Source organism: Capsella rubella, unplaced genomic scaffold, assembly GCF_000375325.1.
Source record: "Capsella rubella cultivar Monte Gargano unplaced genomic scaffold, Caprub1_0 scaffold_5, whole genome shotgun sequence".
NCBI classification, from domain to species: Eukaryota; Viridiplantae; Streptophyta; class Magnoliopsida; order Brassicales; family Brassicaceae; genus Capsella; species Capsella rubella.
The window spans coordinates 8,724,289-8,750,616 of NW_006238919.1; the positions used below are offsets into that span (position 1 = coordinate 8,724,289).

General features: G+C 37.5%; 4 protein-coding genes and 1 long non-coding RNA gene across 6 annotated transcripts; 2 read left to right on the forward strand and 3 right to left on the reverse strand.

The window, feature by feature from the left end:
* Window positions 1-4,163: 4,163 nt before the first annotated feature.
* Window positions 4,164-5,784, reverse strand: LOC17887042. Its single transcript, XM_006291191.2, has one exon. The coding sequence runs from the start codon at window positions 5,456-5,458 to the stop codon at window positions 4,253-4,255; it is 1,206 nt and encodes a 401-aa protein (XP_006291253.1). The 5' UTR covers window positions 5,459-5,784; the 3' UTR covers window positions 4,164-4,252.
* A 7,151-nt stretch (window positions 5,785-12,935) lies between these two features.
* On the forward strand, window positions 12,936-13,827 carry LOC17887172 (the record flags this gene model as incomplete). Its single annotated transcript, XM_023783170.1, has 2 exons — window positions 12,936-13,410; window positions 13,494-13,827. Coding segments are annotated over 2 exons (561 nt in total), but the record flags the coding sequence as incomplete, so codon positions are not given.
* Window positions 13,828-14,221: 394 nt separating this feature from the next.
* On the reverse strand, window positions 14,222-15,484 carry LOC111830566. The gene is made up of 2 exons (XR_002833979.1): window positions 15,131-15,484; window positions 14,222-15,063 (listed from the first exon to the last, which is right to left on the reverse strand). It is a non-coding gene; the product is annotated as an uncharacterized LOC111830566 (long non-coding RNA).
* Window positions 15,485-16,085: 601 nt separating this feature from the next.
* LOC17887199 (probable calcium-binding protein CML20) lies at window positions 16,086-17,645 on the forward strand. The gene is made up of 6 exons (XM_006291885.2): window positions 16,086-16,173; window positions 16,533-16,687; window positions 16,787-16,814; window positions 16,904-17,056; window positions 17,148-17,250; window positions 17,346-17,645. The coding sequence occupies exons 1-6, from the start codon at window positions 16,171-16,173 to the stop codon at window positions 17,411-17,413; spliced, it is 510 nt and encodes a 169-aa protein (XP_006291947.1). The 5' UTR covers window positions 16,086-16,170; the 3' UTR covers window positions 17,414-17,645.
* Window positions 17,646-17,740: 95 nt separating this feature from the next.
* On the reverse strand, window positions 17,741-26,101 carry LOC17886401. Of its 2 annotated transcripts, none has more exons than XM_023782121.1 (9): window positions 25,930-26,101; window positions 24,286-25,749; window positions 20,882-24,182; window positions 20,603-20,787; window positions 20,362-20,506; window positions 19,845-20,043; window positions 19,486-19,752; window positions 18,758-19,404; window positions 17,741-18,671 (listed from the first exon to the last, which is right to left on the reverse strand). In XM_023782121.1, the coding sequence occupies exons 2-9, from the start codon at window positions 25,620-25,622 to the stop codon at window positions 18,069-18,071; spliced, it is 6,684 nt and encodes a 2,227-aa protein (XP_023637889.1). In that variant the 5' UTR covers window positions 25,623-25,749; window positions 25,930-26,101; the 3' UTR covers window positions 17,741-18,068. The 2 variants fall into 2 exon arrangements, with proteins under 2 accessions (XP_023637889.1, XP_023637888.1); XM_023782120.1 differs by having other exon boundaries at window positions 19,486-19,758.
* Between the last annotated feature and the right edge of the window lie 227 nt (window positions 26,102-26,328).

Sequence of the window (26,328 nt, forward strand, 5' to 3'; positions counted from 1 at the left end):
ATAGCATAAAAATTCTAAAAGGAATTCCATATTATAATAGTTTGATATAACAAAATTGGGGGTAGGTTGCCTCCCAAGGCAAGGTAGTGATACAGCTGTGTTCATGTCCCTAGCATCATCTATGCCCTTTGCTCCATATTAACACCACAGTTTATATCTCAAATGATTAATCAACATTTCCGACCAAATTAATAAAAAAATACTCCCTAATTAGAATATTCATAGTTGAAAACTGAAATGTCATACTATTTTTTATAGTATGTGAAACTTTTATATACAAGAAATCACATTAAGGTCACGACATTACCACTGATAGTTTCTGAATTTTCTGATATCATCATTAAGTATAGTATCCTTTTTTTTATTCGATCATTACAATATCTTTAATATTAGTCTATTAGGTTTTATAGATAACTTTCTTATAATAATATCTTAGAATTTCTTGAACAAGTGCTCTGTATTCTTCTGACACATTTTTATCTTTTTTCTTTTGTTTTTAGTTATTATATTGTTCATATACGAAAAAAATAAGATAAATATGAATTCATTTACTTTCTTCAATGCTCTTTTTTTTTTCTTTCAACTATGTCTCTCCAATCTTTCTTTTTAATCGGATAAATTCTCATGTTCTCTGTGACAGGATAAAGTTCATGCACCCCCTCTTTAATTATTGCTATTATTGTAGTATTTTTTATATATATTACTGTTAGTATTACACTATTTCTAGGGGAATTACTTAAGAGATGGGATTTTCTTCAATCTTTTCAAGCTAGACAAACGTGTGAAACAATACTCGTTTGCTTTATCAATATGTTCAATACATAACATAAATTAATACAATGGGAGGGATACATAATACTTAACTGTAATCATCAAGAACAAATAAAAAACAAACGAAAGAAAGAAAGAATATAATAAGATATGCATGGTCATGGAGAGATATACAAAAGTCAAAAGTGACTAAAACCCTAGAATGTAGGAGCCTCTCAATCGGGAGAAACAAATTTATAACTTAACATATCAATGATGTGATGAGATTTGTTTAATTTTGATGAAAAAAGAAAAAAAAAAATCCAAATAAGGAATTATTATGGGATGAATTGAAGAAGAGTATAGATCACAGATCCCTATTGTATTATTGGTTCTCCTATCTTTTATTTTGTTTGCTTCTTTGGTTTTATTAGATTTTTTTGGTATTTGGAATAATACATTCTTTGACTCTTGTTTGTTTTTAATACCCCCATCCGTGTCCATTGTGCTATATTAAATGTACTCAACTTATTTATTTTCCGGTGCACCTCACAAGACATATGTAAAATGTATACTATAAGATAAGAAATTTGTTTGCTTATATATACATATATACACTATATATATCTTTGGACGGATTGAAAAGGATCATGCAAAATATTTTGTAATTTCGTATATGGAGGTTAAGTAAAAGGGATGTAACAATGCATGTGGATTGAACAGAAAAATAAGCAACTCATCGATCTTCTCAATATCGTTAACGATTCATAAAATATGTCATGTCGATATCTAAATGTGTGTTATTACAAATTTTATAATATTATTTTATACGTGTAATGTTTTTGGCTTTTTGAACAACATAATGTCATAATCAATGGCTGTTGAAAATGTTTTAAATTTGTTTAAAAAAACTATTCATTTGTTCGTTTAGCAAAATGATCAATTATATTACTAGAAAAATACAAAGTATCCGACGGTCTGCCGATAAAACTAGTATATCAATCACTAAACGTGTTGTCAAACCTCATATAATTTACTCAATAATTCCAATAACCATTATAGATGTTCAACATCATAACATATCAGCTAAAGGGCTAGGAGTTACATGGGCCTGAATACTTATGTGGCCCATTAAAAATACAGGCCTATAACTTTGAAACTCATAAAGCAAATGGTTCTTTTGTAATGATAACAGATCATCACAAGTACAAATAGTTAGGTTACAAGTTTAATGTATAAAACTAAAAGATTTCCAATTTAAGGCATTACTATTAATATTATACTACATTAGTTAGTAAGGTTTATAGTAATAAATAAATGGTCTATGCCTCTATAACATTGTAGAACGTACTTGCAAAGACTTTCTGGTTTTTGGCTTCTGCATAAAATATCATCATGGATCCAAAACTCCCTTAGATCTAGGACCAGACTTGTGGTTGCCCCACAGTGCAAGCAGTGGTCAAAAGTTTTGTACTTACAGTATCTTTCTTCTCCCAGTTTTACTAAACCAATATTATTCTTTTTCTTCTTCTACCAATAGCGATTGTGTAGTTGTGTAAACCAGCCGAAAGAAAAAATAACTATTATACCAACTATCTTTTTTTGGTCCAACTTGTTAGAGAATCTATAAAAACTGTGTCAGTTGATGAAGGCTAATAATTTTCTAAATTAAATATGAACAAGGTGTAAATTAAGTCAAACCCTCAACTAATAAATAGTTCACACTTGACATATTAAGCGGACCGAACCAAACTCTTTTTGATTGAGACACGAGGAGGACTCACGAGTTCTCTCAGTACTCACCGCTCGTCTGCTTCTACATCCACCACATGTTTCATACGCATATGTCTAATCGACGGTCAAGATCTGATATGATATATCATGTTTGTATTAAGAGACGGATAGGGGAAGAACGTGATGGGCGGTGGGATCTGCACGTGATCGCAGGAGCAACGGTCTGATCGTATCAGATGAGTTTTTTTTTTTCTTTTAGCTATTGGTGAGTGGTGCTAGTGACCGTTTTCATGAAATTATTGTGTGGACCGACATTATAAAATATTTACAAGTACATTACTACAGTTTCATATGACCTCTTTTATAATCTCTAATAAATAAATAAAAGTAAACATGTTACTATCTCGTTCATACGTAAATATATCACAACTCGTTAGAGCAAATGTTTTCGATTTATGAAAATATTGTTTGCTAAAATAATATTGATAAATTATCTCTACCAAGTTCTTTAGTTTGACTTCCTATATGCTCTAATGAAAAATGTATTATTTTGTTTTCGTCTTTACGGGAAAAATTATTAAAATTGTACCAGAAAATGTTTGGTATACAATAATAGTAGTACCAGAAAATGTAGAGGAATAAATAATATTTTAGAAATAATGATTGCAATAACAGTCCTTTTAACTGGTAAGAAAGGTTGGTTATGATCACTAGCTAATCAGTAATCACAACGTAAGCAAACAATTTTATTTTGCCTGAGTGTACCTCTTAGCTGTAGAGATTGTCTGATACATCTCTTCTAACCCTCATTATTATTTTCTTCTGGATTATTAAGTGTTTGGTATTAGCTAAGCTTGTACATGCACATCTTTTTTATTTTTGGCTGCATTTTCTTAATAATTAACATTTCCCAATAATTGTCCAAACTAATTCCAAAACATTATTTTGTTTACTTGCTTTTGGTTTAAAACTTTAAACATAGCATTTGTTATATACATGCATGTTAAACCATCTGCAACAACTACCAAACAAAAATCGCGATTTCCTTTTTCCATTTATCTTTTAGTGTCAATTTTTTTTAAAAAAAAAATCAAAAGAAATAATCAGTTAGTCTATATACAATTTTTCAGATTACTACTAATACTTTACTTTGGTTTATATCGTGGTTAAGTAATGATATCATAGTATATTAGCAAAAAAAAAAAAGTAATCATTTCATAGTTTTGTTTCACGTCGTTTAATACGGGTACAATTTACAAAACCTTAAGGTAAATAGAAAAGACAGCGTTGCGTTAAGAAAACGACGTCGGCTTTGTCATCGTTCGCAGGGGACCTCTCTTCTGCGTTTTTTTTGTTTGGGAAAAGCCGTCACACGTGCGTTTGTGCTTCTTTTACAAAAGATTTTTATAGATATTCCACAAACGAACCTTTCCCAATAGCAAATACTCTAAAAACACACCCGATAAAAACAAATCGATCAGAGTAGTCCCTCCATTCAAATCGAAATGAGCTGTATTCGTACTCCAAATTAATATGCAAATTCGGATTTATTTATTACTATTCAGTGTACCTTTTTTTCTTCACAGTACATCAACGCTCATTTTCTAATAATAACAAATGCGATATTATTACACATATTTTAGACCTTTTTTTGAAAACGTTAAAAATCTAATTCTGTGTTTTTTTTTTCCTTCTTGGTAATTACTAATTAGTATTCTTTGAGGGGGGTAAATTAAAAGTGAAAAAGAATCTCGATTTTGGGATAAAATCATGACCGAGAAACCGACTCAGCAAGTTTCCCGATTCGTTGGACGAGTTCAGGAGATAGCTTCTTAACCGGTTTTTTCTCCTTCTCCGGTCTAAAATCAAAACCAAGTGCATCAGATACTTCTTCGGAGCTCCATCCAGCTTTACGTAACGACTCCGAGAACCGACCCGCTTTCAAAAGCAAGGCATCGAGAACCGCTTGGTTATCCAGCATTACCATTTCGCCCTCAAAGAAACCAGATGCCGACACGTGTACGATATCATCTACGTCGGATTCGCTCCACCCGCCTCCTCTCAAAACCGAACCGATCCGGTTCACGTAATCGTTGACCCATTTCGGTGTCTCGGATCTTGGTAAATCCAGATACCTCTCCGGCGATGAAGAGTGTGACGACGACATCGAAGAAGCTGAGTTTCTCCTCCGACGATCAACCGCCGCGTCACTCCAAAACTCAACCCATCTCGGTGTACCCGACCTATGAACCCGACCCGAATCTAAACTCATTCTTGAAAAATTCGACGACGAAGATGGTCCGGCTGATTTCTCACTAACAGAACGCTGCTTCGTTAAAACAACCGGACACGTGTCGGAGCCTCTAAAGACAGACTCACGCTCGAAGAAATCAGAAAGATCCGACCCGCAGCAGAAAATCCGGGTCTCGTCTATGTAAAAAACCGGGTTACCCGCTAAAGACGGGTTACAAGGAATATAGCAGTGATCAAAGATTGGTATCATCAAAGGAGCTCTCTTCAGAGCATTTCTCGCGACCCGTAAAGCTTTTTCCGGGTCGGACGGTCTTAAACCCCAAGATTTGCTCCAAAGAGTGTTTCTCGCGATCTGAAACGACACGGCGGCGATCGGAAGATCGATCATAGCTCTGAGATGAAGACGAGCTCCGGGAGAACGCCAGTCTGGGAAACCAGCTCCGACGGGTAAACCGGCGGTGAGAACTGCACGGAGGTCAGGTGGGAAAGCGAATGCGAACTCAGCTTCTGCTCTGGCGAATTCGGAGTCGGTTAAACCCGGTTGGACATGGATCCTTGACGTGTGTAAGTGGGAGATGACTTGATCAGCTAGAGATGAGAAAGAGATTAAACTGTTTCTAACAGTAGGAGTCGTTGGTGCGGCGGCTCGAGCAGAGAGACGACGGAGGCCCGCGGCGTGTGATGGTCTGAGACCGGTCATTCTCCGATCAACGTCGACCATTTTTGTTGTAATAAAAAAAAGAAAGGAAAAAATATGGAGTAAAGAGAGATGTGTGAGAAAGTGTGAAGCTTTATGAGTTATGGGGTTTCAGATATGTCTGATAGCGAACTGCAAAAATGAAAAGAAGATGATAGGCGAAGAGATAGAGAGAGAGAGAGAGAAGGCTTTGTTGATTGAAATTAAAATTGGAGCATTCGTTTATTTATAGCAAGTTTTATTGGTGGGGTTGCCTCTACTTATTGTCTTTTTTTTTTTGTATATTATATGGGTTTTTTTTTTTTCTAATGTTATGATTTTATGAGATATGGAAATGGTGTGGGAATCTGTAGTGACTTCATCGACTAGACTAATTTGATGATTATAAAGTGTTTTTGTATTTTCTTCTTCTTTCATTAAGAGATTATTTTTGTTTTGTGTTTAATGTTATGAGAAGCATCAGATACCTTTCTGATCGGTTTAGACTTTTGTTTTTTCTTCCTCATATATTCTCACGGCTCTGATTTTCTTGGAAATAAAGAGTAGGACCCCGTGGGTTAAGTGGATGCAAGCATGCATGGTTTCTTAATCAAAATATCTGATTTTTATCCTTATTAATCATACATTTAATTTTCCTCTATTCTTTTCTTCTTATGAATAATTAACGCTTTAAACAAAAAAAAAAGAGATCTGAAATGAGGATTGATTTGGACTGAATTGGAATGAAATGTGATGTTTTATTAAAATATAAATTATTTCTCTTTTAAACTATATACTAATTAAGGACTACAGAATTGACATCGAATATGAGAAAAAAGTCTTGATATGTGAATTTCAAATCATATTATGCTATTTCTTTCTTTGTCACTTGTATAAATTTTATCTGAATAGAAAATATTACAAACAAAAAAAATAACACTTTATATTTAGTTGGGTTAAGTTCAATAATTGGAGAAACAACAACAATAAAAAAGTAAGTAAACATATAATTTCATAGCATTACATATTTTGGATTTGGATTTGATTGATACGAATTAGATCATCGACCTAATTAAAGTATTAGCTGAATATATTATTTTAGAGTATAAAAAGATCCCGGTTTAAACAAAAACCGATCGATGATCAGTCTGGTTTATAGTTGACACCTTAGTTGGATTAGAGGTTTGTTTCGGATATTGAAGCATTATAGACAAAAAGTAAACAAAGTGATTAGACGTAATCCAATATCATACCAACTCCGCCCACGCTGCATCAAATCATGCTCCTCGTTTGATTAGGGACAAAATCAATATTAACCACTGTTTGATTTTGATTTTGGAAATGATCCAACTTCATCATAAAACTTCGCAGTGGAATTACACAAGTATACAGTAGTAATAGCATATTAATTAAATCCTAGTACTGTATATATCATACTAAAGAAGACGTCGATCGATTATATTACAAAAATGGATTATAGAGTATTTTGTTTCTTTCGAATCCTTATTATGGAAAGTTCTACGAAAAGGGAAATTAAAAAGAACAGGACACACATGCAGATATAAGCAGCTTACGCGTGAGTTGTAGTTGTAAAGTTGATATTTCCACCGCTTGTGTAGTTTTGATTTTATGTTTTAAAAACATTTTGTTACTTATATGTGTGTTGTGATTTAGTTTAATGCGAAAGTGATCAATCTATGACCGTTCAAGCATAATCTTTAGGGGTAAGCGATAAAAACGGTCACGCGACTCTATGCCACACTACTCGGGAATCTCACATGCTACTCATACCAATATGGCATGGTTCGATTCTTTAGATTAAAAATGTTTTCGAGTAGTGTTAAATCAAAAAAGCATCATTTTAATATTATAGTACTAGTTTGATTCTACATTGTATATTCAAAATGGCTTCTCTACAATATGTGTGAAGACAATTTAATATTATTACATCTTATATGAACACACTAGTTTCTGTGTATTCATTTGCTAACGTCGGCGAAACTACCTATTATAAAAAAGGTTTAGTTTCAAACTAAACGGTCATTATGTCAGGCTTAACCACATGGTATCGAATTAATTTATATCACATGTTAGGTATTTGCTACTTCTTTTTTTCTCCTTTGCTACCTTGCTTTTTCATTAATCCTGGTTATGTTTTAAGATTTTACGCATAATTTCTAATTATTTAAGTCAAATTTGCATGAATCATTTCTCAAATTTTATATGTTAATGGGTCAACGGCATACCGTACGTGAATTGGGCGTAATTAATGGAGTATTAAAGTATTTAATTATGCTTTTTCAAGACATTAACTTGTAGATTACACATTTATATTTGAAGTTTCACACTTGCAAATGTTATTCTATTTGACATAGTTTAGCTAGCTACTTCCCAGCCCGTTTCAAGAAACTTTAATTTGGAGTCTCTTGTTTGTAGTTTAACTTAAATAAAATAAAAACAGCATCTACACCAACACACCTAGTTTCATTTATAGTGTTATATTGTATGAACATGTTGAATGATACTAATAAATAATCAAGCTAGCTAACTAAGCTAAGAAACTTCTATACCACTCCACTTGCTCTGTCCAGTTATAATTGTGTCCGACCCATTTCCAAAGTTTACACTATTTATATCTATTTATATACATACTTCTTGTCAACCGTTGGTGGTGGTGTTTATACCATTCAGGCATGCACATACATGATACATGATTCAACCACTAAAACATTGTTAATGTTATGCTATCCATTAACCTATAGAGTGGTTTTGACAAATATGGATTCCAACCTTAGATCTCGTGATCATTATAATAAAACAAGAAAATAAAATGAAGCAGAAAAGAAGCTGGATCAGATCTGTAGGTAAGTAAGTAGTAATATACTAAAACCTTATAAGAGATATTTTTTTTTTGGGATTATCATCGATGACAAGACCATACCTTATTTTTATTTCTATTAGAAAATTGACTATTTAATTTCGTCTGTATATACATGAACTCCAATTACAGGCGGATGTGAAAGGTTGGACTCTACTTAGGTATGGGTAAGAGTTAATGAAAATGTTTCTCATAAGGTGAGGAGTATTTGTTGTCTGGCTGTGAAGGTTTAGGAACATTTACAAGTTATATGTTTACTTGTTTAGCTCATGTTCTGTGACATATGTAGGGTCGCTTTTGTCCCAACCACATAAATCAAAAAACTCTTTATAATGATTTTTTTGTTTTGCTGGGAGATCTATGGGAAGGTGCCATGGCCATTTTCTTTTGCAAGTAGTTCATTAAATATGTATTGTCGTGGTCCATTGGCTGATTCTAAGTTTCATCCAAATCTTATTGTCTTTGTAGATTAGTAGTAATATGTAGTTTACACATTTTTACTAAAATAGTTGATTGTTCGGGTTTGGTCTTCTTTACTTCTTCATGTATAAATAAAGAAGACAGGAACATGTTACATAGTTAGTCTCCCTCTTCATTGTCATTGTGAGTCAGTTGACATATACCAATTCTTTGAGTGGTTAAGTGATAAGTAGTTTTGACCATTTTGTTTTCTCTATATATAATTGATTTTATATAAATGTTCAAATGCTAGCTGAATACACAACTTAGATATGTTTAAATGTTAGCTTTAGTTGACTATCCCAAATCAGTTCAAATCAAACCTAATTATTTTAGACGACAAATGATAAGGTCAAACACATCGGACTTCACGTGATGTTCCTTATGTATTTGACAAATATGTCGACGAAATTTATGGCAATATCCTTTGGATTACAAGTGTTGTTACAAGAAAGTCATTATCGTAGACAATTTTGGTCCGTTTGTGTGGCTTCGACTCTCTATCGACCGTTGCTATGTCCCCACTCAATCACAACAATCGATCAGTCAATTTGGTCCAACAGCTTTGGTTTGGTTCAATGTCTTCGTAACCAAAATGTCAAATCTCTTGTTGTTAGCTGCATGATGGGGTTGGTTTTGCGTGATTGCGTTTACTTGTTGGGTGGTGTATTTATCTATCATATTACTATCTTAATCAAAATTATAAAAGTTTACTAGCACTAAGCTAGGAAAGAATTATGATCAAATCTAATAATTATTTTTAGGAACGACTATCTATTTCCCCCTAGGAACTTTCATATACGATCAGTTCCACACAAACTTTCAGTGTCTTTCTATGTCTCCCTCGAAAATTAGTTCCACAATTATTTCTCCCCATATATAAAGTTCGAAATTTACTTATCCACATAATCGAAGTTCGAAACTGATTTAAACATCGAGTTGGGTTATTGTTGGTTTACTGTAAACCAATCTTGTTTTTAACCAATAAAAACAAATTAAACCAATCATAAACCAATTTAACTTAAACCTTAACCCGATTAAAACCTCAAAAACAAAAAAAAAAATCCCCAAAACAAAAATCCCTAGATCGATATCATCTTCTTCTTACGATTCAATCAAGTACATAACTGAAGAAGAAGAAGAAGTTTTTTGATGAGTTCAAATTAGACTAGTTAAATTAGAACATAATCAAGAATGAGAAACAAACCTTAGATCTAGATCCAACGGAACTGATACGACGACTAGTAGCTTCGTAACCATCGACATAACGAGAAGGAGAAGAAGAACCACCATGAAACCGGTGTTTCTGTACCTATTTTCCAACCAACCAATCTCCCGTCCAACGATAACGACATCGCTCGTCTCCCAATCATCCTCCATCTCCACGGCTTTGGTTGGATCCTTTACCCGGCCAATTCCGCCGCCAATAACCGTTGTTGCTCTCAGATGGCTAATGAGTTAACGGTGATTATCGTCTCCGTGAACTACTGTTTAGCACCTGAACATAGACTCCCACCTCAATACAACAACGCATTGGATGCTCTTCTTTGGGTCAAAAGACAAAATAGTGTTATGTCTATCTGCAATAATTTGTTATGTCGTCTGCTGTGTAGCTTACCCGTAATTTGAATTGTTCTTGATTACTTTGGCTTCTTTGATCGTCACCAAAAGCTCTGCCACCACTTGTCCATCTCTCATAACGCGACGAGAAGACGAAGAAGAAGAAGATAGAAACAAAGCGTAACAGTGTACTGAGATACTAAGTTTGGTTTGTAATTGGTTTAATTTTGTTTTTATTGGTTAAAATAAGATTGGTCTACAGTAAACCAACAATAACCCAACTCGATGTTTAAATCAGTTTCGAACTTCGATTTTGTGGATAAGTAAGTTTCGAACTGTAGACATGGGGAGAAATAATTGTAGAACTATTTTTCGAGGGAGACATAGAGAGATGCTGAAAGTTTGGGTGGAACTTATCGTATATGAAAGTTACTGGGGGGAAATAGATCGTCGTTCCTATATATATAATTTGAACCAAGTCACATTTATCTTCTTAACTATAATAAAGTTTTCGTTACTTGCTAATAAAAAATGAGAGGACCTGAAAAAGTTATATAAAACTTTTTTTGTTAATGGTTTTTTTTTTTGGGTTAATTAAACAAAAGTTGATTTTATCGCATTTTAAGGTGAACCACTCGAAATATAATATCAAACTACACAAAGATGCCTATATTATTTCAATGATAGAGTAGCTATGAATCTTAATTTTTGATATACTAATATATCAACTAATCCAATTAAAGCTCCCCTCCCCCCCCCCCCCCCCGCCCCCGCATGTGCATAACACCTTATTAGTTATATCCTTCCACAATAAGCTAATTTTACGAATAATTAAGAGAACAAGTAGACCGTAACATATATGCATGCATGTAGGTGCATGTATCAAGTTGCTAGCTATAAGAAATTTTAAACAGATACACACAATAAACACATTAATCTTGTTCTTATAAATTATAATTAAAATCTAGCATTTTTTAGTAGCTTCAATTATAAGTCTATTGAGAATAAGATATACAAAAAGCACACATAAATATATATGTCCACTAAGTCTAAGTAATAGAATGAATGTAAACACTTTTATTAACAACCGAGATAATTTATGACCAAATCAGTTGTTTTTATAGTTGCTAAGTCAAATTTCATAACAAACAGAGATAATTAAACATTTTATGAATTTCGAAACCTAAATTAATAAAATAAACGATCTAGTGAAAGTATGTAGCAGCATTCTTTTTTTGTTGTTGTTGTTGTTTTTAACATAAAGTATGAGAAAGCTTTATTGCATAATTCGCTAGCTCCTTTTCATACTGCATCAATCTCCTTTTGATATATTTATAGATACTTTTCCCCTTTTACATATCCAAAGATGATAAGCACTCGTGTGGTCGATATCTCATGTCTCTTCTTTCTTTATAAAATCGATTCTTGGTAGGTTCTAGCTTTAGGGTCAGGGTGGCTATAAAAGCCTACCATTGTTGAAGCGTGCGTGCATGCTTTGGTGAAGGATAAAGTGAGTGAGCTTGCTTCTCACTGTTTTTGCATATTTTATTCAATTTTTTTTATTTGTGTCTATACATGTTTCCAACTGCACTTCAACCGTTTATATTTTTGGGACAAAATTGAAAATTGTACCGTGTATTATTAAAAAAATGTTAGAGCAATCCTACATATATATTCAATGCGGCAATGAGGCTAACGAGTAAAGAAGACCCTTCACTTCACTCCACCGGCTCATTGAGTTTTGACTTAATGAGCATCGGCTATGTAGTTGTGGTCCAAACATAATGAGTCTGCTGAGGTTGGTTCATTGTCTAAATTTGGACCCTTTCTGTTTCAACTACTAGTTCAAGCAGTAAAGTAATATTTAAATTCAGTTAGTTCAACCGGCCATACAAATATAATATATCTTTTTCATGATACCTTTCGACAATATTAGTGATTTACACGTTATGTATCTTCAACAATTTAAGCTTGACCTCTCTCCAATCCCTACTTTGTTTCTACTCAAATCATATCTCGTTACTGATCTTATCATAGATTCCAAATTCTTATAGCTTGATCAAGATGAGCAAGTGTAAAATTACAGTAGACAGCTTTAGGTATGGTTTAGTACTACTGTTAATTAAGCATGCTGTCTATTGCTGCTAAGTAGATAGTTTATTGGGCCGCCGTAAGAAGCTAAACTGGACCAAAAACAATCCCAAAATAAGCCAAATCCATATCGTTTGCTAAAATCTAAAAACAGTATCTTTAATCTCGAAAGGACATTATATAGAGATGATGATGATGTTACAACACTTAAGGTCGTTTAGCTACATCAACCCACTAGTTTTTTTTTTCTTTCATTTACATAAAGTCATCATAAAAGCTATTTCGTATCAGACTTTATACTCATTAAAATACCCTTATTCTAATAATAAAAAGAAGAATTTCCAAAATTTTCAGGTATTTAAACCATTTATGCAATACCAACTTGTGTTGCTTCGTTATTTCCAGGTACACAATATTACATAATTTAATATAAAAAAATATCTAAAGGTCATTATCATGAATTGGGCCGGCCCAAATCACTGAGTCGGCAACACTCTCTCTCTTCCACTCCCTTTATAACTAATCTTCAACTAACCTTTCTCTCTCCCCTCCTTAACTTTTTCACCCAAAATCTTCCGCTTAATTACCAAAAAACCAGCCATTGATCGTAAAACCTTTCCTCCACCGCACACCCCCTCGCCGGGGGTAGTGCGTCGCCTCCACGCGCCTCCGTCTTCTTCTACTTCTCTTTTAAAACAACACTCCTGGTCTCCAGATCTAATCCGCGAAGAAGCTTGGTCAAAGCGCCAAGATGATTCCCGCCACCGTCATCGCCGCCGAGGAAAGAGCTTGACCGACGAAGACCTCGACGAGCTCAAAGCTAGTTTCGAGCTCGGATTCGGATTCGGATCTCCTAAAATCGCGGATCCGAGACTTTCCAACACGCTTCCCGCGTTGGAACTCTACTTCGCCGTTCAGAAAAGCTACAACGACGCCGTCTCAAACAAGTCGTCTTCGTCACTCTCCTCCGACGGCGATACCAGTCGTCACAACTCCGTATACCGAACCAGTACGTATAAATCTATACATACAACAACAAATATATACACACACAATACAATGATTATAAATATAAAATTTTGTCTGAAATAGGCGATGATCCGCAAACGGTGAAGACGAAGCTGAAACAATGGGCGAGAGTGGTGGCGTGCACTGTGAACCAATCACCTCCGAGATGATAATTATAACGGCGTTAATTAAAGCGTCTCTGTTAAACGTGGTGAGGATAAAGGCTTATTCCGGAACGGGATAGGTAAATTGAAACAGCCAAACAGTCGGTGGAGGTTTCAGTCAGCATTGTAATATATTACACGAAAGCAATAGTAAAATACCAATGAAAGATGTATGTTACTTGAACCCAAACTTGTTTATAGATTACATTATTGTTTATTGTATAATGATGATGATGCATGATTTGATTGATGCATAGTTTTGTTTATTATATACAAACAGAGCTCAATTTGCAAAAAGTATATTCTTTAGATTCTGTTGTCTTGACTTTTGTCAGGCATGGTCATGGCCATGGGCGAGTACGTGGTGGTGGCTTCATAAAAATAATTTAAAATAAAGTTACGTGATTTTGCGTATATTGATTAGTTCCGAATTAAACTTATGACTGACATGAATACCAATTGAAGTAGATATATCTTTCCAATCACAAAAACTCGTCATCATCTTCAACATTGGTATATAACAAGTTAATCCAAGTTAATCCATGTTCGAAAATTACCAAGATCAACTGGTTTTTTTTTTTTTTGTCGTCTGAAATTTTATTAATCCTTGTGGTGGAACCAAAGGTGAAATACAACGCCCAAAAGAGGGAAACATAAGCCGGCGGACGATAAATATGTCCCCAGAGTCATTAAGCCCTATGAAAGGGAGTCTAAAGATAAAAAGATACAAAACAGAAAATTTGCAACCTAAACGAAAGGAATCAAAACCTTAAGCTAAGAACATAAGAAACCGGCCACAAAAACCTTAAGATAAACAATAGAACCAAGAGCACAAAGCACTTCTTCTTCTGAGACAAGTGAGAGAGATTAACCAAGGATGCCCGCGGCCAAACCGAAGATAACAACAACCACCTCCCATCACAAAGAGAGCCAATCTCTCGAAACCAAAGACTTCAAAACCCGACAAGCACATAGCTTTCGGAAGCGACGACGACGTTGGTACGTCAAGGAACGTCGAACTAGAAGCCACCAAACGCGAACAGATCTCAACAAATCTCGAACGCAGGGACAAGGAGCGAGGCCTAACATCTCAAGAATCGTCAATCTCAAAGAGAACGACGAAAAATACGAGAGCTATCTCCCACATCGAACAACAGCAAGAAGAAGATAACTCGACATACTTGGGAGACTACCGTTACAGTCAAACAAAACGAATCTTCTGCTTAGAGAAAGATCGAACACAAAGGCTGAGACGAGGAGACAAGGTGAGAGGAGAGGCGAAGGCTGAGAGAAACTAACAAATCCAACAGCCACACAACACTAACGGCATAGAAACTATGGAAAGAACATGAGCGACAACAAATGCAAGGGCCAAAGTCCTACTTCTGAATTCACAGGACCCAAATGAAATGGCCGCTCCAACCGTTACCTCCAACACACATAATCAGAACTCGAAACAAACCAAAATTCCCAATCGAAGGCAACAAAATCTGCATCCGACACTAGTCACATAAACTTATCTAACGGCGAAGAAGAACGATTAGAATAACAGCTTACCAGAGCAGCACCACAAGAATCCAAGGCTACAAATCCAGAAAAATCCACCTACGAGACCCAACCAAAGCTGGATCTAACAACAGCAGAACTTCCAGTTGCAAAACCACCGGAGGAGGGAGAACGACACAGAGATCGTCGAACAAGCCTCACCATGAAGAACATCTACTTTGCTGAGCAAACTCTCTTCTCATCGCAACACTGAACTAACTGAAACATAAACAACTACAGCAAAGAAAGGAAGAGCAGCAAGGGCCCTCTCACAATCACGGCGAAGAGCGCCGCTAATCGGAGAGGGCGATCAAAAATCTTGAACTGTTGAGGTGATGAGCGGCGGCTAGGGCAACTCCTCGAGAGAGAAAAGGAGTGTTTTAAATTTTTATCTACCTATAGTTATTAAATTCCCGATCAACTGGTTTATAAGAGCCATTATTTTTAAATAAACACTTAAAAACTTTTTTTTTTTTTTTTTGCTTGGAAACTTAAACTTACTATGTTCTTTAGAATCCTTTTAATAAAATTATTTTTACTCAATACACAATAGATATAAATCCACATTTCTATTAAGTCACAGTGATCTGAATGCAATTATTTTTTTGACCGTGAAAACGAATTTTAAGTTAAATTTGTATCCAAGACTAGAGACCTCAAATAAGCAAACTCCAAATGATAAATCTTAATTAATAACAAGTTGATTATATATCTTAAATTCTTAATCATGACAAATCTTTTAAAATTAAAAGAACTAAACAAACACTTTGATTCTTGCGTAGTTGAACAAAGTCCATGTTCTTTTTGTTTATGTCCTAGGAAACGATTATGATGATTTTATTAGTGTAGGATTTAAAACTGGGATGAAGTTTCCAAATATATCAGTGTTAAGTTATGGGCCTTCATTATTAGGCCCATATGGCCCATTCGTTACCGCTTTTTAGTATGAACGCAAAATTGGAAAAGCAGAAACGTAAGATTTTCTTTCTCGACGCGCAAATTGAAATTGCTTTTGCTTCATCGATTGATCTGGAGAATTCATAGCAGAGGAGATGGTTCGTTCGTACCTTTGATTCTTTGTCTTTTCTTTTATGTGTAGATATTTATCACTTTACTGGGATCTATAGATTACAGTTTTGTATTTGATATTGGCTTTTTAAGATCTGATTTGTAAATCTTTGGAATCAAACGATTGTTAGAATGTAGAAATTAAGGGTTCTATGATTGAAGATTTTAGGGCCAAAATATTGATCTGTTTTATTTCTTACACTTGGTTAGATTTCGATGAGAAACCCCTGTCGTGTCTTAAGCTGAGAATTTAGTTTTTAGTTATCTGAGCTCGGCCTTGTGTTGTTAGTATGTTGAAAAAAGAATCAGAGATTTTAATATTTTGAATTTGATGTTACTACTGCAGTCGAGCTTGTACAGAGGTGTTTCAAGGAAAGAGAAACCGAGACGTCATCATGGGTTGACGACGCAGAAGAGGCAAGAGATTAAGGAAGCTTTTGAGCTGTTTGACACTGATGGATCTGGCACCATTGATGCTAAAGAGCTTAATGTTGCTATGAGGTAACCTAGAGTTTGCATGTTTCTCTTTGTTTTATAATGATTTTGGTTTTTATGAGATTTTTTTAGGAATTGATTCTTGAATTTACTACGTTTGATTAGGGCGCTTGGTTTTGAAATGACGGAAGAGGTATTATTATTTTTGGGTTTTCGATTAAGATTTTGTTGTTTCTTTTTTCTTACGATTCTTATACGAACTCTGATGTGTTGGTTTTGAAGCAAATCAACCAAATGATAGCTGATGTGGACAAAGATGGAAGTGGAGCCATAGATTTTGATGAGTTTGTTCATATGATGACTGCTAAGATTGGTGAACGAGACACAAAAGAAGAGCTCACAAAAGCATTCCAGATCATTGATCTTGACAAAAATGTACGTATGGTACAATCTTAATTACTTCTTTTGAAGATTGCAATCTTAATTTCTCTGGACATTATTAACCTTTTTCCCTCCTAATGTTCAGGGGAAAATATCTCCAGATGATATCAAACGCATGGCAAAGGACTTGGGTGAAAATTTCACTGATGCTGAGATACGAGAAATGGTTGAAGAAGCTGACCGAGATCGTAAGTTTCCTAACCTTTGTTTCCTCTTTCTCTTGTGCAGTGCTTGGTTTGAGTGAGAAGATAAATGATCTCACTACATAACTCCAAAACTGCAGATGATGGTGAAGTTAACATGGATGAATTCATGAGGATGATGAGGAGAACAACTTATGGTGGTAACTAGAAAGGTTGTTGTTCTCAACAATATTGATGAGCTCTGTTATACTTCTTTAACTGAGGAGGCCTGAAATTCTCTGTAATATTTCTGAAGATATCAGCTTTTTTTTCTTTCTTTTTATCTATAGCTTTTCTTAATGGCAAGTCTTGGTCTATCTTTGTATCATTGTAAGATGTATAATAGATACATTTGAATTGATGAGGCAATGAGTCTACTGCAAAAACTTTAGGAGCTCGTATTGGTTACTTGATAAGTCCTCAAGATTGGAACCTTTGCGCATATCATCTTTGATGGACTATAATGGATTCAACCAATATAAAACATAAAAGTAAATAATTCAATAAGAGTAACTAATTTCAATAAGATAAGATAATGTTGACAACAGATACATTGGAGCCGTGAATTGGGTATTCTACACCGAAAACCTCACGGCAATATTTTACCAACATCATACCAAAGTCCCCATATAAAGAAACCCCCCAAACGAGTAAAGAAAGAAGAAATCTAATTATCTAACGAGGATTAAAAAAAACAAAAAAAACTACTGTAAGTATGGGAAAATTGATTTTTTTGAAAATCCAGATCTTCTTATGAAGCCAAAGCTGGTTTGGTTATTGGAAAGAGTTTATATATCTGAAAAGACCTGGATAGTGAAGAATCATCAAATCGAGGGGGCACTGGTGCTGGTAGAGGAAGCAGAGGCGTTGCTATTACCAGTCTGCTTAGCCACATAGATCTGCTTGACTTTTGGGTTGTTCGGAAAACCTCTCTCTCTTGCCAAGGGTTGGTTTCTGCCATGGAAGCCTGACCTCCGGTTGTGCTGCTGCTGGTGCTGGTTCTGGTGTTGATGTTGGTGTTGGTGTTGGTGACTGCTAGACCCACCACCATGCTGAGACGGCAAGTTCTTCCCCTGGGAACCTTGTTGTTGTTGTTGTGGTGGTGGTGACTTGAAGCCAGGACCATTTGGATTCTGAGTGTTGTTGCTGTTGGGATCAGACAAGGTGGTGGTGGCCTTTGGAGGTGGAGCACAAGTGGTGGAACTGTAAGCGTTTGAGGAGTCCACCATAGCATCTGCAGCTGTGGATGCTTGCATGTTGGGATATCTATTAAGAGGAGGAGGAGGAAGCATGTTGTTGTTAAACTGAGGTGCTGGAAGATTGGAGCCATCTGCTGCTTCCTGCTGTTTCTGCATTTGCATTGTTGGAGGTCCAGAAAATGGCATGTAAGGCCACCGTGCTCGAACAGGCATCTCCTGAGAAGTAGACTGACCACACCATGAAAATAAATATGAAGTCCATGGATTTTATGCTACTTAGCATTGTTGGAAATCAGAATGATGGGATCAAATACCTGGAAAGGGGATGGGTCAAACATTGGCATGGGGAGGTGCTGAAGTGACGCAGGCACAATGTTGCATTGCATAGAGGCCACATTTGGATTGTTTACATCACCATCTCCTCCAACCGGAGAAGAAGACACGATTGGGTTGTGTTTCCAATCTGGTTGTTTTCCAGATGGGATGTAAGTTGTGCCCATGAAACTCAATCCTCCAAATTGCCCAACAGGTGCAAAGTGGTTATAAACGAACATGTGTGGAGGGCCCTGAACGCCAGGAATAGTACCGGGTGGGGTTAGGAAAGGACCCGTGAAACCGGCAGGAGGAGCATAGAACGAATCTACCCCAGAATGACTCTGCTGCTGCCAGGTCGTAGGTGGACCAGAAACTGTTCCTGGACCTTTCTGGGACTGTGATTGGTTTGATCCTGCATCATGGTGCGGGCCAAAAGCAAAGATGGGTCCTCTTAACATGGGGTTCACATCATAGAAAGGGTAATGGGGAGGGCCTGGAGGGAAGTGAGTGATCATTTGGTTTGAGTTGTGTGGACTTGGTATTGGTGGCCACAGAGAGACTGGGGTGTCCACTGAAAGATCTGCAGGGAGAGAAACAATGAGAGACTCTTCAGCTTTTGATCGACTAGGCTGTCCACCAACAGTACCTGTCAAAGCGAAAGAAATGGCTTCAGACAATAAATAACCATTTGGGAATATGCATAAACCCAACAGAAAGTAAATATTACCACTTGCTGCCTCATCATCTATCTCTGTTCCTCCGTAAATTTTGGTGTCATCAGGTAATACAGGGACAGTTCTCAAGACATTTCCACCAGTTTCATCATTAGTTATGGCTGCAACAGCAATAGCTGAAGCAGCTGCTTCGGCTTCTGCTTCACAAATCTCCATGCCAGTGGATGATGGATTGCGATGTTTATTATCTTTTTCAAAATATAAAGAGCTATCATTCTCCGTACGTCCACCACACGGAGGGATAACAGTGGAAGATGTAACTGCACCTAATAGAGAAGAAAAGTTGCATCATTTACATGCAAAGACTAGTCACTTCAAAGTGACAATCGAGGTGACTAGGCCATCAGCTCACCAAATTGAATCTTGCCTTCGGCAAGCAATGAATTTATTGGACTCGTGCTGCTTGAAAAAGTATAGTTCTTTGGCACAACAGATGTTGATGTCGAATTTGGCTCACTAATTCGGTTGGCACCATTTTCAACAGAAACACATGAAATAAGAGAGACGGGTTTCATAGCTTCATCAAGCTGACTCTGGGTAAGGGCCATAACCTACAAGGTAAAACAAAAGGCATCAGAAATTAGCAAAGGCGTAATCCCTGACTAGTAGAGCATGAGTCAAAAACTATATTGATTTCAATTTACTATGACTTTCATCGTAACAACTTTTTACTCTTCATGTTTTCAGTAACCAATTCTATCAATTCATATAAAGAAAGTATGAGATGCCGCATGGAACATAAACGTCTTAGAAGACATGGGAAAGCCAAGAAAGAATTTTGCAAAAACATTCCTTTGTTGGAAGTCAGTTTCGGATTATTTCAGAAACATGAACCCAAGTTCGTGAAACCTTGAACAATATATACTCACCGGCTGATAGGTGAGTTGGTTTCCCCAAGTCCCCACAGATGTATGACTGTTATCCAGCACCTTTTTGTTATTGAATACTAAACCTGACGCTGGATTCTGATCATTTTTGGGTATAACTGGAAGAGCACTACTTGCCTGAGTGGACCTACAAAATGAAGTAGAAAGTTAAAAACATAAACAGAGGGGAGCTATCTATGCAGAAACACTTAAAGCATTTCAATTGATCAAATAGAGGAAGTACTTTTTGCTCCCAGATTTTTCATCAGCATGGGAATCTGGTTTAGGGGAAGGTGTGCCAATTGGCGCTAACGTTTGTCTGTTGGAGACGGCATTAAATTGCTTATTGTTTGTAACTCGGCTAGCTGGTGTGTTTGACCTGGCTGCAGTAGTACTGTTCTGGAAAGTGGAACGAGGTTTCCGGGATGCCTGCAAGAAAACGAATTCACTTTTAGTAAGAACTATTTCAGACTTTGTAAAAATTCACAAGTAGAACACTAGAGGTTTTAGAATGCATCAGAACCTTGGATGCCTGAGACTTCTCCTTGATTTCCTTTTCTCTCTGTTCACGGCGATCATTAAGCATTTGCCTTTTTGATCTTACCTCAATAAAATCATCATCGTCACTAGGTGCTTCAATGCCATGTTGCTCAAAGACACGAACAATTCCACTCTGCAAAGGTGTATCAATTTCCTTTTCAGATATCATATTCCTTTCAAGGTTTGCTTGTCCAGAATTTGGACTGAGCGGATTCTTCACAACAGCATCTTTCCCAAGTCTATTTTCATATGAACCCCCACTTATTGTTTCCTGCATAGCATTCAAACCTGACACTGAGCTATCTAAGGCTTGCTTCTGGGACTTGTTGGACACAACATATTTTCTACTCCCATTTTTTGTAGAATTTTGTGCCCTTCCATTGCCATTTCGATTCTCCTCAGAAGATGGCCAGTTCGATTCTCGAACTCTAAATTCAACCCTCTGACGCCGATATCTTCTATTACCACCAGAATCTACCCGAGAAACTTCAGCAGTACTTGATGAGCGCAAGCCAGAATTTCTAACTGCATTGGTGTCAGTTTGGACTTGGTATCCTGATTGTCTTTCAACAAAATTTGATTTTCCATGACTCATCTTTCGAGAAGGTAACTGCGACTTAGCAGAAAACTCTGGTTGCTTTTGAGGTGACACAGCAGCCTCAATGATCGCTCCCGCTGGAGACATAGTAGCATTCTTCAGTGTGCCCCCATCAGAAGCATTTGTCGGTCTTCTAAGAACACTAAGCTGAGGGTTTGAGACAGAGGTTGCTGCATTTCTAGCAATCAGGTTACCCGAATTTCCTTGACCAACCTGAACAGTCGCCGAGGATCCAGGATTCTGATTCAAAGCATAAGGTGATAAACCATTCGCTTGTACAACTGAATGATGTGGTGGTGGCAGCACCCCTTGGGATATTGGGGATGTATATCGTAATTGACCAAACTGAATGATAGGAGACTGGGGCTGTTGGATATGGGTAAGCGAGGAACCAAATTGGGGATGAAGAGGAAGAGGCATTTGGATAGAACCAATCTGAATCGCAGGGAAAGGAGAAGGTATCAAAGAAGGACCAGAAAACAAACCAAACTGAAACTTGACAGGCTCCTCCATCTGTGCTGAAGTAGTAGATACAGGAGGAATAGCTGTCTGAAGAGATGATGGATGCAGACTAGTGCTGTGAGGTGGTACGACAGGATGTGTAGAAACTGTAGAGTTACTCGTGGAGTCTACTTTACTGGCCACCTCAAATGACTGCCGACCATTATTTGGGTGAATTGGAAAGTTCTGCATCATGGTTTCAGCACCCTGGAAGTTCCTAGACACATTATGCATGCTCAACGGATCAGAAACTTCAACAGGTTGGGCGTCTTGTTCACCACAGCTTGTCCCAATAGAAGGTCTTTTATCATCTAAAGAATCGACAGTATGCTGAGTAAGAGGAAATGTAGCTTCAGAGTTCTGTTGACATTTTTCAAAGTCATCGCTGGGTATTTCAACCTCCACTCCTTCATTAAAGCCTAATACTAGATTAGAATCCTTATCCTCGAGATGCATTTCTTCTAACTCTTGAGTGAGATCTATGTTCTCATCAACACCATGTATTTTATCCTCCTCCTGGTAGCCATCTTCATCTTCATCATATTCTTCTTGTTCCTGCAACTGTTCATTATTTCCAAGTGTCCACTCTTCATTATCCCAACAAGACACAGAGCCTGTAGCAATCATCAAACTATCCTTTCCAGTATCACTAGAAATAATTGGTGCTCCCCTGTTCTCTAGTAAACCAGCATCTTCTCCCTTTCTGGAAGTAGCTAAGACAGATAGATCTGCTGATTCATCCAGATCATCATGAGAGAGATGAACAGGGGAATCAGGTGGGCTAGTAACAGAGAGTGAAGACTGAGAGTCACATCTTCCAGTCAGCTTGCTATCAAACTGATGATGTTCATCGATACTTCTTCCGGGCAGCACATGATGATCTTGAAGATCCCCTATATAATTGGCTAGAACGGTCGAATTAGTTCTACCTGTATGGCTGTAATTAATCCCTCCAACGGAAGTTGAGGGACCAGGATGCTCACTCTCACCACTTCTAAAGGACGGCTTCTGCCTAATCTCCTGAGGAGGGGGAAGAACACGTGGCTGCCTTACTGAATACCTTGGTCTTCCAAAAGGGTAATAGTCATCCCCCTCTGGATTCTGATACAACTTTTCAGGATAAGTAGGATATGAACCATGGTGGCGTGCACGGCCCTGGTTTTGTCCCCATCCGGGATCACCATATTGCTCTCCAAAACTTTCACAAGATTCAGTTTCCATCCCATAATTCTTAGCATGGTTCCTTCCATCCCCAGGAATTCTCCAACTCTGATCGATTGAATGCTCTGGGAATCCTGGTTTGAAGTAGGAAGGGGCACTGAGATATCCAGTTGTACCAAAGAACTCTTCCTGTGGGCTATTTGGAACATTCTCTATATTTTGTTGAATAAACCTCGAATTGCTTCCACTTTCAATATCTTCCTTTCTCCACGTAGGCTTTTGTCTATCAGGGAATCCAAAAGAGCCGTCTCTAGAAAATTGAGACGCGGCATTGTTCTCAAAAGATCTATTGGGTACTGGTAGATCTGAAGATGATGACGTAGTAATTCTATCCACCATTCTTTCACTGTCTTCCCAATCAACAACATCTGCAGACTCTTTTTCTTTAACAATATCTAAGAATTTATCCTCTGAAACGGTTGAAGAGCTGCTGCAACCTTTGGCAGCTTCAGCCTGCCTCCTGGATATCTTTTCTTCCAACTCTAGAAGCTTTTGCTTAGCAGCCTGCTTCCTTCTTTCTTCCTCCATGAGCAACCTATGTTTCTCCTCTTCTTTTGACTTTCTCAACTCTTCTGCCCTCCTTGCAGCCTCTAATTTCTCCTGCTCGTTTCTGAAAGCAGCTTCTCTAGCCTCTTCTTCTAATCTTCTTAGCCGCTCATCTTGTTCGCGGGCCAGCCGCAGTCTCTCTTCTTCTTCGGTTCGAGCTAGTTCTACCACCCTTTCCTGTTCCTCAATGATCCGCCGGCGTTCCTCTTCCTGCATCTTTTGAACTCGTTCAAGTTCAGCCTCAAATGACTCCCTGACAGGATCATGAAACTCTGTTTGCTTTAAAGCCTCTTTCTTCTTCTTAGCAACACCAAGTACTGGGAATGGATCATGGACATCAAAACCAGAGTCACCAAAGTCTTTCATAAAAGGATCTTCCACATGAGGTTTGTCACTCTTGAAGAAGGGACGACTATCCCTGCAAGAAGTTAATATAGAAAACATCAATTAAGGAAATCTTGTCACAAGAAGTAAGCGAACCTATTAAAGCAGAGTCATACTGGAAAGAGTTGGTTCCATACCTATTCTGATTAAAAGTTCCCCTGTTGCTGTAGCTATCCATATTATTATTCCATGGCTGCCTTCCTCCATGCTGATATGGAGCCTCTCTAGCTCCAGTATTATTCCAAACATTTTCCCTTGATGATGACAAGACGTAATTACTTTTCTTAGCAGCTTCTCTGCCCCTACTAGACGGCCTTGCTCCATAAATGTTATTGTTATTATTATTTGCACCTTCATTTTGTAGTGGTACGGAGACTCTCCAAGCATTGGTATCCTTTCCCCCTCCACTCACTGGTCTTACTTGAGTCAAAGAGGACTTTGCAGTTTCATTTTCACGCTGTCCTGATTTGTCAAAAAGATTAGATGTAGCATGCTTCTGGGGCAGGACATGAGTCCTCGGAAGATCAAAACCCCTATCCCAAAATGGTTCATTCTTTGAATAGCCATGATCTCTGTCCCGATCTCTTAAGCCATGACTAGTGTCACGCTCATCATCAGCCCAATCAGAGCGTGGTGCCAAACGAACAAGAGGCAGTGGCCCTGGAAAATAATCCCTTTTCCTCACTTGTTCAGATGAATGTAACCCGTCTGAGAAACTAGAACTCTCACTGAGCTCATTACCGAGCCGGCTACGCACAGACTGGTTTTGAGGCCTCATATCTACAAGTGAACTGCCCATACCAGAGACACCTCTAGGCTCTTTTGAAGACTCTTCGCCTGGACCTTGCTTCTGTTTCTGATTTAAGCTCTCTTTCTGTTTCTGCCCAGATACAGAAGCTGAAGGCAGAGACGCCTTAAGGGACGGAAAATCTTCACCCCTCAAAGTTGCTACTTTCTCTACATGATGAAACGCTCGTTCCATAGGTTCAGCTGCACCAACACGAGAAGCAAGGGACATATTCAACCCATTACTCCCCCTGGTAACACCTTCAGCAGTATGGTTGGCAATATCACCATCAGCAGCTGTAGTGGCAGGCTTACTCCATCCGATACCAGATGAAGCAGGTCTTGTTCCACTGCCAGTGATTCCTCCACCAGAATGAAAGCTCGAACCAGATGAATCAACTCGCTCATGCTCCTTACGGAGTGAAGGAAGGTTCAAGGGGGGTGGAACAGATAGCTTCGGCCCAGCATTCTGCGAGCTTCTGGGCCGTGAAAGGACCACCATACTTCCTCCACCACCTCCACCACCGCCATAGCCACCACCTCCTCTCCCTCTGTTCGCCCCATAACCTCCAGATTGATTATACTGATGATGAGATTGATACCCATAAGACTTATTCAGATTCACAGACGCATACTTGTTTCCATCTCCATGATTAGCCATATCCCGCTTCCGCCGATCACTGAACATCGCCAACGCATCAAACCCTAAACCTGGATCTGGTTCTCCCCAGTCAAATTCGTCCGCAGTCTATTGGTTCAGATCTACTACAGTGACGAATTGATCAAAATTGGAAATCAATCGAAGAATCTCTCCCCTGATTCAAAAACACCAAAATCAAAACAATCAATTTCAGATTCGATCCTTTGTGATAAACCAGAGCGTAGAACAGACGCAGAGCTAGGTTGAAGATAAACAATCAAAGTGATGGAAATCGACGAATTAGGGTTTCGTTTCCCCTTTTTAAAACAGCTCGAAACGGCGGCCGTAAGATTACCTCCGGCGGTGGTGGGCGTATGATAACTACGACGGTGGCTAAAGTGCGCTGATGTCAGACGACGAAGCGCGAGGGAACGAATCGTCGGAAAAAGGAAAGCCCTACCCCTACTCACTGCCTCTTTGTCGGAGATAAAAACCAAAAAACCAAAAAAAATTAAAAAAATTAAATACGAAAAAAAAAAAAAAAACCAAAGCTGAGGCACGAGAGATAAACCAGGACAATTTTGACAAAAAAAAAAAAAAAAAAAACCAGGACAAGCTTTACTCTTTTTATGTTTTTGACCTCGTATTAAACAATCATCTCTTTATTATCCCATGATTCTCAATTCGATAGAAATTTACCCATTCCTCTGCTTTACAATGATATGCTACTTTCGTTTATTAATAACACGATCGA

Excerpts from the sequence above, each read along its gene's own strand:
- LOC17887042 (XM_006291191.2), bottom strand. The coding sequence starts at position 5,458 with ATGGTCGACGTTGATCGGAGAATGACCGGTCTCAGACCATCACACGCC.
- LOC17887199 (XM_006291885.2), top strand. Across the intron at positions 16,815-16,903 it reads GTTTTGAAATGACGGAAGAG|CAAATCAACCAAATGATAGC; the intron begins GTATTATTATTT and ends TTGGTTTTGAAG. Across the intron at positions 17,057-17,147 it reads TCATTGATCTTGACAAAAAT|GGGAAAATATCTCCAGATGA; the intron begins GTACGTATGGTA and ends CCTAATGTTCAG.
- LOC17886401 (XM_023782120.1), bottom strand. The coding sequence starts at position 25,622 with ATGTTCAGTGATCGGCGGAAGCGGGATATGGCTAATCATGGAGATGGA. Across the intron at positions 19,759-19,844 it reads CGAAGGCAAGATTCAATTTG|GTGCAGTTACATCTTCCACT; the intron begins GTGAGCTGATGG and ends CTTCTCTATTAG. Across the intron at positions 19,405-19,485 it reads AGATGATGAGGCAGCAAGTG|GTACTGTTGGTGGACAGCCT; the intron begins GTAATATTTACT and ends TCGCTTTGACAG.